At 33.5% G+C, this 18,794-nt stretch overlaps 1 protein-coding gene across 8 annotated transcripts in view; it reads left to right on the top strand.

Moving 5' to 3' along the window:
- gulp1a (GULP PTB domain containing engulfment adaptor 1a) overlaps positions 1–18,794 on the top strand; it is a 199,755-nt gene that overhangs the window by 137,214 nt on the left and 43,747 nt on the right. For all 8 annotated transcript variants that reach the window (XM_015358846.2, XM_015358852.2, XM_006636473.3 and 5 more), the window contains 2 exons: positions 2,873–2,952; positions 17,387–17,448. In XM_015358846.2, the coding sequence (XP_015214332.1) occupies positions 2,925–2,952; positions 17,387–17,448 (90 nt within the window). In that variant the 5' untranslated portion in view covers positions 2,873–2,924. The remainder of the gene's footprint in view (positions 1–2,872; positions 2,953–17,386; positions 17,449–18,794) is intronic.

Genomic DNA, 18,794 nt, shown 5'->3' with positions numbered 1-18,794 from the left:
GGTAATGAACATCTTTTCTTTCCAAGAAAGACAGCTTGTTAAAATTAAACAATATAATAAATTCTTCAGAAAATGTCTAAATAACTGGAAGATATTTTCTCTTTGTATTTTTCCAGTTATATGTCTATACTGTAAGATAAAAGTGAGTCTCTGGAGAACTTCACATGTGGTGTTTATTGGTACTTGAAGTGGTGATGCCCATTACCGAGCAGAGCGCTCTTGGCTCTTACTGTCACAAAGACTTCTGTAAACTTCTGGGAGCTTGCAGTGTGGGGCCCAACTCTCCACAAATCAGTACCTAACCTCCAGTATGGGGCTGTGTTGCCTATGGTGTTTAACAAGCAAGTGTCTGAAAGTTGGGCTGGTCTGAGGAGTCTGCCTACAGTTCTCCCCTGTGTGTGGTCACAGGCATTGTAGCTGAACGCTGAGACATGAAACACACACATTTGGCTATTCCAATTTGGTAATTCCAAATTGAGAAAAACAATATTAAGTGTGCTTTGGGGAGTAAAAGTTGCCAGTTTAAAATGAATCATCAAGTATATCCTCTCTACCTTTCAAATGGAATACATATTGAATATTCTGGAACAGCTACCTAAGGGAGAAATCTGGTATAAAACAAAAATCAAACTTTGATAAAAATGTTCACTAAACCACACCTCTAAATGAATTTTCACCATATAAACTTCATGTTGCAAAACATCTTGGTGGATGGAGATATTAGGCATTGTTGATTGATTTAGAAAAAGTTAAATATAAGAATGCTTAGGAACAGAAAAGATTTTGAAGAATATTTAATGTTTAATTTAGCTCATGAGTGTGGTCCTTGAACCCTTGCTTTAGCTGGTTAACAAAACCTATTATGTAATATACTGTAGATGTTCCTCACTTAGGATAAATCTGTCATTTTGCCAAATAGACCAGCACAACACGTATTTTAGAAGATTGGATTCCTGCTCTTGAGGTACAGGAGCACACACTTTACAGGGTGTCAAAATCTTGGGTTGAGCAGAGGAAATGTAATTCCCTATTTTGAAATAAGCAACTAATTACTAACATTATATGAGCAAATAGATAGCAAACAAGTGTATGCTAAATTGTATTCTGTGATAAGTATAAGAAGCAATGGTCTGTGAAACCTATACTGCACATGTTCTGGAAACTGGGTTACCCTCCTGTTAACTATTAGGGGAAGTGTTTAGAGGGGTATTCCATTTTAAGTTGTTTTCTCAGAGAGCTGATTTACTTGGTATTATGTTTGCTCCTGAAAAGCCCTGTCATATCACCAACTATAACCCATTTCAGCCAGCATCAAGAAGATTGTGCATTTGAGAACTGCAGCACAGACCATTCTGATAACTTACTGGATAAGAAAAACAAGCAGACATGTTTTCTAAGAAACGTGCATTTCTTAATAAATACTGAAGTTAAATGCTCTGTTATCTTTGCAAGCCTTTTTAAGGGATAATATTATGACAAAATCACTTTAATATCACTTAAATTTTAAAAGTAATCTTTACACTTTTGTCATTCACATTTAAAAATTTTAAAATGTTTTTTGTCCCGTCTCTTAACTGAACTTGAACATCTCTTGTATCTAGGTGCGTATTGCACCACAGGCATTTGTGGTAAAGTTACATTTTAAAAAAGGATGGCCATAGTTAATAGATAAATATTAAAATGAAATGGATGGTAAAGCACAACATCTGTGTAACTTATTTTTGGTTATTTGATAATCACTTTTGAATGCTTATATAATTCCTAAAGCAGCTGTTAATTAATATGACTGTGATTATTTAGCCTTATTTTTAAAATGGCTTTTGAAATTAAGTATTGTTATATTTTCAAATAAAATCTGCATTTTGTCTGTGTATGGAGGTTTTTGTACTATAGATTTGAGTAACTATTAATTGGGGTCATTTCCATTTTCAGAATATTGTTATATTAGAAAGTTTTTTGTTGAATGACGAGTACTGATGGTAACAGTTTTTGCATCTATAGAAGGAACAGGTAGTATTTTTATGAACACTGGAAACCTGTGAGAATAGACATTTTTGTTTTCCAAGCAATATGACAGGATAAAGATAATTTAATAAAAGTTATTTTGTTGGATAATTATGGATTTGGAAATTATGCAAGGTAAAATGAAAACTTTACAGGTCTCAAAAACAGCTTTGTTCTTTTAATATTATAAACTATTAAATAAAGACCTTTATGTTAATCAAAAAAGTGTTAACATTATTATAGGGAAAAACAGTGAAGTCTGCTAGTTTTGAAATTAATTTTATTTGATTGTATTTTACATTGCACATTTTTATTAATTCATGAAAATATCAGTAATTACTATATTGTAACCTCTTATCAAGATTATGCAGTTTAAAGTCTTTTTTTATATGTCAAATTAATTCATACTAATTAAAATTGTAAAGGAACTCATAAAGCTCTTCAATAGTTCATTTAAATTAAGTTTCGATGACAAGTCACCATTACAGGACCACACTGCTTAGTGTACCCAAAGTACACTCGTTCCATACTTGCAATGTAATGATTTTATTCTTCTACATTGGTTAAAATTTTGCCTTATACTCTATTTTATAGTATCATTGATGAAACAGAATCGCAAGATACACCTACAGGTAGATACTGCTCTCAAACATTTTAATAAAGATTTTCATAAAAATATACAGTATCAGGGTGTCAGGTACTAACTCAGGCTAGTTACTCAGGTAATTAGATCCAGTACGAAGGTGTATAATCAATATGCAACTTATCAGTACTACTACTATGTTAATTTTCTAAAAGAAAAAAATCTTCTTTGTACAGCACTGTTACATTGTCAGTTTTTAAGTCTGTGATCATCTTTTTTCTGTAGGTGACTAAAGAAGTTCAAAGAGACTTGAAGCTTAGGCATAACGGTGTTCAACATGAACCGTGCTTTTAGCAGAAAAAAAGGTAGGTATTTATCTGCTCATTTTCCATTTTCTGACAGCACTTTAATATAATTTTTTCCTTTTCCACTACTTTGATAAGCTAGTGCTTAAAGCAATCAATAAAAACTTACACCTGCTGATGGGCATTTACTCATCTGTCAATAATGAATTCTGATCTAATGCCTGATATTCAGTTTTTACTGTTTTCCCAACAGCTTGACACATTTTTACCATCTGTCTCCCTTTTCCTTACAAAATTAATTAATAAATTGTTGATGTGATAAGCAGATAATTCTTTGGGGAGAATTTGACGCTCCTGGTAGAACGCACTGGTGATAATTACTTGCTAACATACCCATTTTCCTGTCAGACATCCATTCAGAAGATAAAGATGGTAATTGCTTGAGACAGATTACTTCTCTTGGCGTAGTTTAAATTTAGTTTAGTTAGAGATAATGAATTGCCATTCTTCTTGTATGAAAGCAGAGGGGGGTTGTCTTTCTTTCAAGGATTTTTCTGTAGAGGCGTGGTTATGAAACCTCATTTTGCCTTATTTTCTCCATATGTGACAAGTTTTGGAATTGGAACATATTGTACATGTAATAGTGTTTTAACTTACATATTTTAGGTGCATAAAGACCAATGTAAAATATTGTTGTGAATTGGTTTGGTCTTATTCAGAATAATGAACACTTCATGTAAATTTGAATCTGGAAAATCTTGGTTTAGAGTGTGATGAGGCCTCTTTTATATAAAAGTTGCCACATTCCTGACATTTACTTTCAGTTTTGTTTACCTCAAACAGCCAACCTGAACTTGAAGATATCCTTCTTGTTGCACATTAATCAAATTTCTCAGCATTATTTTTTTTCTTTAATGTGTGCTAGTAGCTGTTTATAAGACTTATATATGTCAAAATATAATATCATTTAAATTGTAAATTGCTTTCATCTAAAATATATATTTTACTTAAGTTTCAGTCTGCTTTATATTTCACTTACTAACAGAATACTTTTAGGGCAAAACAGGTTCACATGAAGGAAAATTACAGGATAATGAAAAGTTTGTTTATCTAGAAACATTTACAATCACTGCAGAAGAGCACTGTTTAGGTTTGAAGCAAAACTGATCTATTATGAGTGACATAATTGAATTACTATTTGCAACAGGTATTCTAAAGTTATTCTTATTTGCAAATGTTTGCATAGGAAGGTGTAACTTACAAAAAGTAGTTTTTTTATTATTTAATTTACAGAATCACTGATTCTCTCTTCAGAATAAAAGTAACTAAAAGCCTAACTCTTTCCAATCTCTGACTAAATTTCAGAACACCCTTCCTAAATAAATCTGGATTAGCTCATTTTTTTGCCATTAAACAAAAAGCTTTTGTCTTTTTATCACTTTTTCACTTTCCTGCTGTTGGCTATTTGCTTGATTTCTCTCTCTAGCCCTCAGTTGCTAGAGTTTTCCTCACTCCTCAGAATATTTCCCTTTTGTTTCTCTTTCAGTTCATTTTATTGTTATTCATTGTCAGCATCCTGATGGCTGACCAGGACCTCTAGTACTCCTGTCCACCAGACTTACATTTCCCAGATCCTGGCTAACTGGGCCTTCCTATGATTCCAGCCCAATCTTTTCTCTCCCTCTCACTTTTTCCTTTCCTTTCTTGCTTTGGCCACCTTGCAGGCAGTTTCCAACGTCCTCAATCCCTTTCAGTCTGTTTCTGTACTAACAGGCCTTGGCGGTCTTTGGCTATCTCTGACCATGAAGGAAAAGTAATTTCATACAACCTGTGCTGTATTTCTTTTCCTGTTTAAGTTCTTGGTGGCCACCTTTCCTTCTCATAATCAGGTCAGCTGACTACAATGTCTTTGGGAACTACATTTCCCTGTTTCTTCACTTTGTTTACAGAGAATCACTAATGATGACCTCCTGGCTCTTCACAGCTCCACACTAAGTTATACCATTAATGTATGTTTATTAACATTATTTAATATAGTTATGTAGTATCCAACATTTCCCAAAGTATTAACATTGTCTAAATGTGTCACTTGGATTTAGGAACAATTTTGGAAAAAACGCGTATAGAAATTAATTTCTATTTCAATCCCCGTAGCTTGAACTAGCCCCACAATCAGGCACAGGTCTGGCTATAATTAACTGCCCATTTGAAATTATCTGCCAAAATCATAAAAGAGAAGAAAAATGCCAAATATTAATTTTTGAAACTGTTGCACTCAGGAAGTTATCGTATTTCTAACACTTAATTCATTCAGCATATTTAAATGTAGCTTACAGTAAAATCTATAGCAGACCGCAATAACTTATTCTATGGATAAGATGCCTGTCTAACACAGGATTACCCCCACATATGCTGACTCTCACTTATACAGCTTGGTGGACTGGAGCATTCTGTGCAAAATAGGCTGTTCAAGAGTACAACAACAGTACTGTATGTGCTACAGGGACTTCAGTGTCTATTTGTGTGTACAAATGCTTATCCACTACTCTATGCTATCTCAAATTTCTACAAAGATCAAGATATAAAAGTAAATGCATTGAAGATGCATTGAAGAATAATAGGTTTATTCCATGCTGAAAAGAGAAGAAAACGCAATGTTTTGGCTGTGGAGCCTTCTTCAGGTGTAAACAAAGCTAAACACGTGTTTTCTTTCTTCTCTTCAGCATGGAATAAACCTACTACTTGTTCATTTTTTAACTACAATATGTGGTGTACACATCCACATCCACATCTCAGGCAATTTAGTATCCCTGCTATAAACCATGACCTTGTATCTTAGATAGTTGTAGTGATATAACATGCAGCTTATTACCCAGAATAGTTCAGAATTAATGTATTTAAATAATGGACAACATTGCTTTTTAATTAAAACCTCTTTCTTAGATTTGCAGGTTATTTTAATGAATATCTAGTTTTTATGATATCTGTGATCTAATATGTACCAATTGTTCAACAAACTATAACAACATTGTATAAAGGCTTTGTAAAAACTCACAATGGAAAGTTAAACATAAAGAGTTTCATGTTTACAGTGTCATGTGTATTATGCATATACAATAAAGAAAATGCTTAAAGGTCATAATTATTGGGTCTTAGCTTCTGTGATATTCATTCCATAAATGTATACCCAAATCACCCTATCAATATAACAACTTTATAAATGCTGTAACTACTAAATGTTTCTGCCTTGAATAAACATTTTTTTTAATTCTGTCACATTCCACTTTAAATAACATCAGTATAACATTAATTCAGCTAATATCCAAATTAATATCAATATTAAATCTTTAGTTATTTTTAACTTTAGTGACCTGTTTGCGCCCCCTTAAAATGTAATTATTTTTTAGTAGATGGTGGGGCACTTATTTTTGTGTGATTGAATACAGTATTGGGAGTTTCTTATATGAGAAAAAGAAATGCCAAAATTGCAACATCTTGTTCTCATTGCTAAACATTTAAAACTACAAAACCATGACAGAAATGTAAAAATCTAATGAGATTATGTGAGATGGTTCCATAATGATGGATGTCTGTGCTAAAATGATTGAAAGCAGTTTCTTCAGGCTGTTCTTTGTGTTGGGATCCAAGTTTCATTTGCTATGTAGTCTGAAATAGTTTTATTAGTTTGTTATGAATTCTTTAGTTACAAAAAGCATATGTTTGCAATGCTTTTTATTAAATTGCTACTCAGTAATGCAGTACACAATCTCAAAATAAAGTTTGGATGGTTAGTAATGTTACTATTATCTTTGAGAAAAAGTTCCAAAAACCTATTCTCTTAAGAATGTAATGTAACATTAAAAAATGTAAACTGGATTGGTGGTTTGGTGCCAGCTCTGCAACCTTGCAATAATAAGTAGCATCTTAAGGGCAATTGAAGTTTATTACAATGAACCCACCATTTACAAAGATTAGTTCTCTGCAGAATCTAACTTAAAATCTGTTTTGTTTTGTGAATTGTTTGTTCAGAGGTGGGTAAATTAGCTGCTAGGCTAGTTAGGGACTTTGAGAAGAAGTTTAGTCAGTAACTCAAGAAGAGCTTAGGTTTTTGTTTTGCTGTGGTGTATTAGTTTGATTTTCGCTTCACTGCAAATAAGGGCACACTGGTGCTTTTTTACACAACATAACTGTGCCTCTGGTGTGTTTTGTTGGCCTGGACCTGCCTATTTTAAAGAACCCTTTATGACAACAGGATGTCACAATACTTATAAGCATGAGTATTTTTTAGGGAGTATTAACAAAATCTTAATCAAGACTAATGATTGACTTCAAAACCCTTGTTTTGAGGAGATGAAATGTCTTAATTGTCTTCATATATTTTTACATTTTATTATTTCACATTTAATAAGTGTACTTTAAACATGTTTCATGAAGCATAAAGTGTCCACTAACCCTCCTTGTTATACCGGTCCAAATTGTGAGGTTTGTGCTGTATTCCTTGGGTCTGCAGCCCAATGTGTTGTGCCAATCCAGAATAATTAGTGTGTGTAATGGTTTACCTTCAAACCTAACATAAATATTTTTAAATAACAATAGCCTGTTGAAAACAAAAAGAGAGGTGTCAGTATAAATTATTTTCTGCAAAAATGTAGATTATAGGAACACCTACAAATTACTGAATAAGAGCTGTACAGTCAAATATTAAATTAGCATGTAGAGAATTGTGTAGTTTGGTTATAGATTTCTGAGTTTGTTGTGTCGTTTTCTATAAAGTTTGAGTTTGCATCTAAAATGTTTTATTATAATTTTTTTTTTAAATATGAAGTGCAGTAATTGCATAGTTGCCATTTGTGTTTTGCTATAAACACCACAGAAATAAATCCACTCTGCACATTCTCTACAATAAGAGAACAATGAAAAAATGCTTCCCCCACTCTTTGACACACAAATATCTTAAAATTCGACTTTCTGACTTTTTTTGTCTTGCATCACAGATAGCAATGCCAGTGCCTGTGGTAGTCAACTGGAATTAAATATTATACAGTACATTATATATGAAGTTATAGGGTGGCATGGTGGTGCAGTGGTTAATATTGCTGACTCTCAGTGCTTGGGCCCTGGGTTAAGTTCCAGACCTAGGGTGCTGCAGTATTTAAGTACAGTTTTTTATGTTCTCCCTGTGTTCATGTGAATTTGTTCTGGATGCTCTGGTTTAAAACGGTCTAAAAACAGTCTGCTGTTTTGGCTTCTGGAAAATTTGGACATGGTGTGAGTGTGCATGTCTGTGTTTATGGCTGTCAGTCCTGCAATAAACTTGCCTCCCATCCGAGATGTTCCTGCCTTGTGCCTGTTGCTTGCTGGGATGGGCTTCAGCTCCTCTACATTCCTGAATTGTAAGAAGCAGTTATAAAATGGATGGATAGAGAGAATGACAAAATCAAGGGAGACAACATTTGCAAGAAATTAAACAGGGCTTTAATGTTCATCCTATAGAAGCACCTCTGGATCTAGCAGAAGGCCTAAAGCCTTGCACCTGCTGTAGACAAATGTGTGTAATGTTAGAACAGTCTGCCCCTGAATGCCATTTAATCTTAAGCTTTGTTTCTCTTTTGGAAAGCATTACATTTGGCAGTAAAGCTGTTTACCTCTCCTGGCCAGTCAGGGGCAATATAGTTGTGCCTGTATTCAAATTACTTTGAGGACTACTCATTTTGGAGCTTATCATTACTTCCAGCTTGTCTTTTCTAGTACATTTGGATTACTTTACTGCTTATTTTTCTTTGGATGGTTTTTTTTATCATGTCAAAGGACCTAAGGAGCCTCTTAACTAGAGAAATAAAAAAGAGTAATTTCAAATTTCTTTCTCTTTGTTGAAAAATAAGTAATTATTATGTTCATGGGGTATGAAACATTCAGCACTTTCCAGATATTTTTTTTCCAATTGTCTGATACACATTCCTTAATGCAGCACACCTTGCCTCTTGACATAATAGCAGATTAACAGCAATTTAAATGAAGGAGGAAAGGATCCCAGAGTGATACATTTCATAAAGGAAAGCCACTGGCATCATAAGCATGCTAAGTTGGTGGCATTCTTGAACTTGTTTCACATTTATGTATCTGCAATTATTGTGTTAAACTGGAAAAAGAAATAATGCACATAAAAATAAGAAATTAGGTTATATAGGAAACTATTTTATGTCAACCATGAATTTTATGACTTTTTCGTACATACCATGCATGACTACTTTTAAGGATTTATAAATTCATTTAAATTTCAAACTGCTAGCTGTACAAAAGACTTTACAGTCCACAAATATACACCACGGTTAAATTGTAACTCCAAATGAACTTTTGAATACTCATAAATAAGTGGCATAGGGATAGTATAATGGAATTAATTACTTTATAATGTATTGTGCATTTGGCAACATTTAGTTCCCGTTTGTTTTTGTTTCTTTTTACAATATATACAGTATGTTATTTTAGAATCTGATAATAACAAGCTCATGCCGTTAGGCCGAATGGCTGTACAGTGGGTGAATGAATGGTTCATTTTGGAACAGTTGTTTATTAATAATAACATTTACTTTATATAGTACTTTCATCATGGGTCCTACATTTTGACAAATGCAGACTATACTATATATAAATCACTACTGTTTTAATATTTTTATTTTCCTAAATACAACTGCACATTCTCAATTAAATAGAAACAAAATTATAGCAGAAAGAGTTATGAATTGAATTATTTCTCATTAAAACTTCTTTATACTGTAATCTTCATAATTACATTAAATATTTATTCACACATTAATATTTATTCAGTTTTTTCATTGTAAATAGTATATGTACTGTATAAGTATATAGTGAAATGTTCCTCTGGCAGGGATAATACCAGTGATCCTCCTCCTCAGAGGAGAAATGTATAAGCACTCTTACATGTAGAATTTCTCTAAATTTTGCAGACCAATTTGTTTCTGTTAGTGAACTGCAATCTTTAACAGTGCATATGTTCAGTTGGACTAAGTTTTTTAAATTTAAAGAAGTGCTTTATAATTTTTAAAAACTAAATTCTTCTTCCTCGCTGGCTAGATCTGGGAGACAATTATCATTCCACCTTAAAAATACTTCTATTAGGCTGTGAGAGTTCTTTCTAATTAGAAGGTAAAGATGTACAGTATATAGTGAAATGTTTTTTTCTATTATTTTGCATATATTTGATTTTCTTTTGTATTTTTAAAAATATATTTTACTGTATGGAAGTTGTTTCTAACAAGATCTGCCCAGAATAGGTGTTTTATTGTCTGTCACTCTTGTGTCTTTCTTTGGTTACTTTTTTCTGAGAGTTTTCAGTCAAACTAAAATAATGATCACTGAGTATATATTAGTTGAAATGGATCCCTAGAAGCAGTAACAACACAACATGTTTGCTCACATATTTATTAAGATTGTGTCTACACTATCTGTGCTAGTCTTTCACTGATATCTTTTATTTTAGATTAGCAGTACAGGTTTCATTCGCCAACTGCAAAACTTGCTCATACAGTACATGGTTTTCATGTTGAGTGCCAGTCTACCCTACAGCAGTAAACCCTTCCTCATACATGGTTCTGCCTGTGGAATCTTCTAAAGAGCAAATGGCATCTCCACCAACTCATGACTCCCTCATGTATCTCCCTTGAGCTCCACGCATCTTTCCACCCAGCTAGGTGATTAATTGTATACTTTATTTTTCATATTGGCATATGCATGTGATTTCATTGCACTCTTAAGTATTTTCAGTTATTTTACAATTTTTATGTCTCAGGATTAAAGTTCAATCAAATTCCACTTTTCCATTATTATATTGTATTACTTTTATTTCTTTAATTAAGTCACATTATCGTATTTATAATTTTTGAATGTGAAATTAGCAAATTAACTATTGATGAGTGTAACCCTCTCTTTCCCATCTACTCAAATATTTACAGTGCCTTGCGAAAGTATTTGGCCCCCTTGAACTTTTCAACCTTTTGCCACATTTCAGGCTTCAAACATAAAGATATACATTTTTTATTTTATGTGAAGAATCACCAACAAGTGGGACACAATTGTGAAGTGGAACAAAATCTATTGGATTTTTGAAACTTTTTTAACTAATAAAAAAATGAAAAGTGGGGCGTGCAAAATTATTCGGCCCCTTTACTTTCAGTGCAGCAAACTCACTCCAGAAGTTCAGCGAGGATCTCTGAATGATCCAATGTTGTCCTAAATGACTGATGGTGATAAATAGAATCCACCTGTGTGTAATCAAGTCTCTGTATAAATGCACCTGCTCTGTGATAGTCTCAAGGTTCTGTTGGAAGCGCAGAGAGCATCATGAAGACCAAGGAACACACCAGGCAGGTCCGTAATACTGTTGTGGAGAAGTTTAAAGCCGGATTTGGATACAAAAAGATTTCCCAAGCTTCAAACATCCCAAGGAGCACTGTGCAAGCGATCATCTTGAAATGGAAGGAGTATCAGACCACTGCAAATCTACCAAGACCTGGCCGTCCCTCTAAACTTTCAGCTCAGACAAGGAGAAGACTGATCAGAGATGCAGCCAAGAGGCCCATGATCACTCTGGATGAACTGCAGAGAACTACAGCTGAGGTGGGAGAGTCTGTCCATAGGACAACAATCAGTCTTACACTGCACAAATCTGGCCTTTATGGAAGAGTGGCAAGAAGAAAGCCATTTCTCAAAGATATCCATAAAAAGTCTCGTCTAAAGTTTGCCACAAGCCACCTGGGAGACACCCCAAACATGTGGAAGAAGGTGCTCTGGTCAGATGAAACCAAAATCGAACTTTTTGGCCACAATGCAAAACGATATGTTTGGCGTAAAAGCAACACAGCTCATCACCCTCAACACACCATCCCCACTGTCAAACATGGTGGTGGCAGCATCATGGTTTGGGCCTGCTTTTCTTCAGCAGGGACAGGGAAGATGGTTAAAATTGAGGGGAAGATGGATGCAGCCAAATACAGGACCATTCTGGATGAAAACCTGTTGGAGTCTGCAAAAGACCTGAAACTGGGACGGAGATTTATCTTCCAACAAGACAATGATCCCAAACATACAGCAAAATCTACAAAGGAATGGTTCACAAATAAACGTATCCAGGTGTTTGAATGGCCAAGTCAAAGTCCAGACCTGAATCCAATCGAGAATCTGTGGAAAGAGCTGAAAACTGCTGTTCACAAACGCTCTCCATCCAACCTCACTGAGCTCGAGCTGTTTTGCAAGGAAGAATGGGCAAGAATTTCAGTTTCTCGATGTGCAAAACTGATAGAGACATACCCCAAGCGACTTGCAGCTGTAATCGCAGCAAAAAGTGGCTCTACAAAGTATTGACGCAAGGGGGCCGAATAATTTTGCACGCCCCACTTTTCATTTTTTTATTAGTTAAAAAAGTTTCAAAAATCCAATAGATTTCGTTCCACTTCACAATTGTGTCCCACTTGTTGGTGATTCTTCACATAAAATAAAAAATTTATATCTTTATGTTTGAAGCCTGAAATGTGGCAAAAGGTTGAAAAGTTCAAGGGGGGCGAATACTTTTGCAAGGCACTGTACCAATCATAGTTATGCCAGCCTTAAGAGTTTTCAGGAAAATTACCCCAGTTCTTAGTGGGGTAATGGGTATTGCTAAAAATCAATAAATGCATTAAATCAAACAATGACTACAACAAAATACTACACTGTCCTTGATCAAAGCTCTACTTCAATAAAACATTTTTTACAAAGTACCAAATCTTTTCATTCAAAACAATATCTTGCAATTGGCTCCCATCATATTTCTTACAAAAATATTCATAGTGAGCTGTAAGCATTTCATTATAATTTGTCTGGAAGTCCCCAAGTAATTAAACTGTATCCAAAATTAACCCCTTCTTGACAAATATAGCAGTCAAGCAGTAGTTGTTGCAAAATAACAGCTCTCTTGTGTTGGAAAATTGCAGAACATTAAGAAATTCTTAAGTCTTTTTTGCAGTGTATAAATTAATGAATGCACATCTGCACAACTACTGCTGACCCTTGGGAATCCTAGATCCACTTTTAAAGCAGTAAACCAGTTTATTTTATTATTTAAGCAAAGATGAACTGATTATATTTTGTCATTCTAAAATCAAAATATTTTTATTTATATATATATTGATATATACTGTATGCCTGATATGTTTGCAAGGATATTTAATTCCTCAAACTAATTCTGAATGTTGAATGTGACATTTTTCCAAAATAAAAACTAAACTAAAGCAGAACACACAAGCTGGCATTTGCACATACTGAAAATGTTCTGAAAATTGAAAGACTTTCATTCCATGTTTACCAGACTTTATTACTAAGTTTGCTGCAAATATGTCTTCATTCATTGCATTTTATAATCAACCCTATTACAGTACCTTCCCATTCGAATGTTAAAGTCTACCCGACAAATCTTGTAAAAACTGCAAAAGTAAGATGTTGAGGAGTTACTGTGGGATACTCTTTGTTACATATAAGCTGTATTGGTTCTTCATTTGAGTGAACAAAGTTCATGAAACAAAATAACCTTTGTTCTTGTTTAAACAAGCCAGTAAGCTCTTTGCCACTAACACTCTTTCCTTAATGCTACTACTGAACATTTCTTCAGGCTTCAGTAATCTAATAAATCACTGTGAAGTATATGGAATCTTTCTTTTGATGTCCGTTATGTTTTGTCATGATATCAATGCATGAGCATCTGAGCTTAAAATTAAAAATGGAGGCAAGGAAACCTTTAATTTCTTATAACCACATCAGCTGTCTATCACAAGGCATATTCTAAGCAGTTGAGACCTTTTTCGCTTGGTGGTTTGTAAGAAAAGCAATTTCAAACCAAACTAGCTTGTAATACACAGGCTGCATCTTTCTAAATCTACTTCATCAGTCACTGCTTTTCTGGTGCATGTTTAAGCTTAGCATTTGGACATTTCTGACAGCAGCAATGAAATGTTAAAATGTAAGCCCTTGAGCAATGAAGGAGAGATACAAGGGGATTGTGATAAACATTTTTCATACAATAAAATGTGTGTGCTTTGATGATGTTTAGATTATGAAAATGGTTTATGTTATTTAAATTTTATTTTACTGCACATGTACTGTATATGCAAATGTAAAACACTATAAAATGCTGGTAAGCAGCTTAGCTGTCTGATTGTCTGTGAAGGAATGTCTTTTGGTAGTTTAGTAAGAGCTCAACAACAAGCTAGGCTTTATTTTAGCTTATTTTCTTAGTGCTAATTGACTCCTCTTTTTTTCATCATAAATAAAAGAGCACTACTAGAAATCTTACAAACATCCATGGGATGTGTCTGTCAGGACCCGCCTATTTTTGAGTGCCCCTGTTGTGACCTGCCGCATGTGGCATCACTGTATATTGTATTAAAATATTTTGATACGGTATGTCAGGTGAAATAACTTGTGACCTAATGAAGCAGTTCTAAATGGTTGTATCGCCTCTTCTCATTCTTTATCTTTGTGAATTTAGCCCAATACCTCTCTAACTCTTTTTACAGGACAATAAGTATTTCTCATTTTCCATTTAATACTATACGTAAGTGCTTTGGCTTTTTTGAACACAGTCTCAAATTCAGTTGCTCTCACTTCATTATGGAGTGACTACCTTGGCTGTTTAATCCTCTGTCAATAATGGAGGTGTAACCGTTTACACAAAGAAGCACTGCCTACAGCAGTAGGCCTACTGCCTACACACCTCATTCAGGAATAATTACTTTTCAGAAGCTTCATACTTTGGTAAAAAAAATAACTGACAGTCTAACTGCAGCAGACACATCGGATGAAGAATTACTTCAGTTATGTCACCTAGGTGACCATAGCACCTGTATTGCTTGAAACGTAGGGGAGGTTGTCAACCAAATGTACAACAGCATCATAAACAGTGAAAAGATCTAGATGAACGTAAGAAACTGTATTAGGTTTTGCTTTTGAGCAGAGCTTTGAAAATTGAACTTGAACTATGATAACAGTGTAGTAGTGGGCTAGTATTTAGGCATTAAACCTGCCATTTTTAATTTTTCCTAACAGAATAAAATAAAATTAAACGATATAAAAAGAATGCATTCAGTCTAACCTGATTTAGATTTTTGATGTTTGACAGCTGTACTATACTTCAGTTAGCAGATACAGTATACCTGACAAGCGCAGTGTGTATTGTAAGACATAATTGCGTTATACTCTACGTTGTATTGATCCATCTTCAAATAGAGATTTCTAAATTGAATTTTAATTTGGAAATAAACGTGTGATGAAGAACAATGTAAATATACTGTTTTCATGTTTGCCAGAAATATATTGGAACAAAAGTGCAGAATCTGTTCCTTTTTGTATTAACAATGAAATTAATGTGTACTGGTATAGGGCTTTTAATAATAATACTTAAGTAAAAGTTAATTTTGAAAGGTCTTGGACTTTTGAATCATTTAAATTAGGTTTTATTACACTTGTAAGTTGCAGTATTTCTATCTACAGTAGTTATTTGTGTCATTTAAAATTGTAATATAAAACTAATTAAGATTTACATTTTTATTGCTCAAGTGATTAAAAAACTAAATGCAAAGCATTTCTCAAAACGCTAGTCATCTTACAATTGTACAATCTATGTATTAAAATGGCTTTTCAGTGGGGAAAACTCCTACAACTCCTATAACCTTTACTACTCATACAGAACAGCTGTAGCCTTCAAAGGAGCTGACAAAGGCTGAAGATGAATTACCAAATGTGAAATGTAATGCATTTCAGACTTTGATGAATTGATGTGCTTAAAGCAAAATGCTACAGAGTGGGAGTCAGTGTCCAGACTAATTTTATAGTTCATGGTGCAATCAGATTTCATCCATTGATATGACAAGGACAGTGAATGGAAATTGCCGTTTCTGATCATTTTCAAGAAATATATACACACAGAGTTTACTTACCGATCTTAATGAAACAATAAAACACCTGACTGTAGCAAATGGTACCAAAACTTTCTTTAAATCCTCTCCTTGAGGTCTAAAGGGTCTGCTTTTTCATTCACGTCTACATTACTTTGAATAATTAATCAGCTTATTTGATGATATGGACAGTGGTCAGTGATGTTTTGCAGTCCAGTAATAATATGGTCCCCCTCAGACAGTTTTCTGTATTATACATGTATTATGGTATTGATGGTTTAAGAAGGACATAAAAGCACTTACTGTAAGTGTTGTCTTGGGAAATAGTGAAAATATATTGTCCTTCTATCAAATGCTGTGCTAACATTGAGTAATGAGAGATTTTTGTGTTCCTTTTTGAACAACTGCAGTATTTTTTCTGTAATTTATGCAGAGAAGTGGTTATATTCAGGTGCATTACTTTTGAGACAACGCATTAAAGAGTGATTATAAAGATTTATTATCTGTTTAATATTCAAGGCACAGCCAAAGCAAAGTTTCCAAACAGCTTGATCATTATGAAAACAAATGATAATTTATACTACATTCACAAATTTTTCTAAAACCAATTTTGAAAATAAGTTTCTCAGAAACACTTTTCATGTGTACTCATGTCTGTCCTTTGTATTTATCACCCTCAAGGAACCACAACAGGAATATTTGATTATTGAATGATTTAAGTAGTAAATAGGTAAATAGTATAGAATTAGCAGGTTGACATGACGACTTGACTAGAGTTGTGCAGAACTCTTGGTGAGTCATTATGTTGATTAAGGTGCTGTCATGGCCATTCCAGAACCAGAAGAATTTGATTTAATGCTTGCTTTAAGCATCAAGGAGACATTAGTGCTGGAAAAACTGTACAATGGTGAACATGTAAATTACTTGTGAAGCAAACTAGTTTCTTGGCTCATTATTCAAGTTTTGAATTTTGACAGTCATAACAATGTCTCATGGACAGTACGGTCCATTAATGTGGACCCTTTAGCTAAGCATTTCTTAATACTTAATGTAGCACATATAGTATTTGTCACTAAATTATCATCCTTCTCTTCTAAAATCCCTCATGCATTAGTTCTTTAACTGTATGCTTAAAGTGAAGTATTAACCTCATAAGCATCTTTTGAGTATTTTTTCTGACAGATGTGCTTATTCAAATACAGTATATTTATCTGTATTTGAAAAGGGGTGAATGTTGCATTTATAAGTTAATTATTCAAAATAAAAAAGTCAAGTGTTTTATAACTGGCATTTCAGACATTTATTAATAGTTGTGTAGTTTGGAATGTTGACATTTTCTATACTTTCTTGGAGTAAACATGCTATCCAGCATATACCAAATTTGTGGGGACCTTCATAAAATGCAAGCAACCACAAATACTACAGTATATATAAGTTGTTTTTTATATCTAAACCAACATATTTAGAATTAAAATATATGTTCTTTTGAATTAAAGTGAACTGAAGAAATATTACTATTCATTCTGAAATGTAACTCCTGTTATTTGCAGATAAAACATGGATGCATACTCCAGAAGCATTGGCAAAACACTATATAGCATACAATGCTAAGGTATGTATTGCAAATTAAAACTTTCTTTCTCTTCATCAGTTCAGTTTGATGGAATAATGGTGCAGAATATGGTCTATGCCATTCACAGTCAAATGAGTTGACCTGTCAGTGGCATTTTATTTCAAATAAAACACTGGCAGTGCTACATAAAATCCTTAAGGAAATTATACTTTGTTTTAATTTACTGTAAGTGCCAATACAGAATTTGTGCTGTGTGACTTGTATTCAATTGAACAATTAGAGTGCTCAACAGTGAAAGTCATGGGGACAGTTCAAGCACCATGTACAGTATAACATCAGGAAATAATTTCAAACGTATTGCTGCACTTGGCTTCATATGAAGTATTCAGAATCAAGACTGCATGTGATATCCAATGGAAACAAAGCCACAGTATCTGAATACCGTAGTTCCTTTTAAGTTATGGCATTTCTGAACAATTCACATTGTGAGTTTAACAGATGACAGTGACACTACAGACATAATTTATGTTAAAAGTTAAAAGTGGGCATTCTGACAGGATAGCCATTTCATTATGAGTTTCATTACCATGGATTTTAATACTTTCTAATTATTTTGTCTTCATGTTATATTTAATTTTCAAATGAACTAAAGAAAATTTAAATTTGACAACAATAAATTGTGCATAACAGTGATATATAGGCATTATATACAGTACAGTGTCCTGTCCAAAAAGTTTTATTTTATTTTGTAAGTAAAAAATAAACATTTCTTAGGTAATGGCTTTTATTCTTAATAGAAGATGTTGGGAAAACTGCAGGAAAAAAAACTCTTTTTACACATTGGAATCCAGACAGTCAAGTCATAATCACAAATGAATGCTCTTCACTTCTTACAGACATCAAGTAATTTAAAACCAAAAATACCCAAATATTTGGAATTCCAAATAGGCCTGCTGAAAAGATATAATACTGCAGTACAAATATTTTACATTCATCCATCAGAATACAGAAAATTGAGGATTTTGTAAAAGAACCTGATAACATTAATACCATGATAGTTTACAGAATGGTTTTATTTTTGTTGGTGTGCTTTAAATAAAAAATGAATAAATGCAGTACATATATGAGATTTGCTAAAAAAAGAGTATAAAGCCGTTCACAACTTTTTCAGACTTTAAAATGTTATTTTTAGGTTTTGTAATTGTTTGTTTTGAAGCTAACTGAATAACCAGGTCCAGGGGTGTGTGAGCAGTTAAGTGATCCCAGAAAGACTCCCCTTTTCTATTAATCATATTGCATCCTGCAGCTCAAGGCTAACATAGGACTGACTCACTGTCATCTTACAATAAAATACTGTTAGGAATTGCGGTGTGATAGTTGCTGTA

Source organism: Lepisosteus oculatus, chromosome 12 (assembly GCF_040954835.1).
Source record: "Lepisosteus oculatus isolate fLepOcu1 chromosome 12, fLepOcu1.hap2, whole genome shotgun sequence".
In the NCBI taxonomy this organism is placed as follows: domain Eukaryota; kingdom Metazoa; phylum Chordata; class Actinopteri; order Semionotiformes; family Lepisosteidae; genus Lepisosteus; species Lepisosteus oculatus.
Note: the sequence above shows the minus strand (reverse complement) of the source record. Positions and strands in the feature narration are given on the sequence as shown.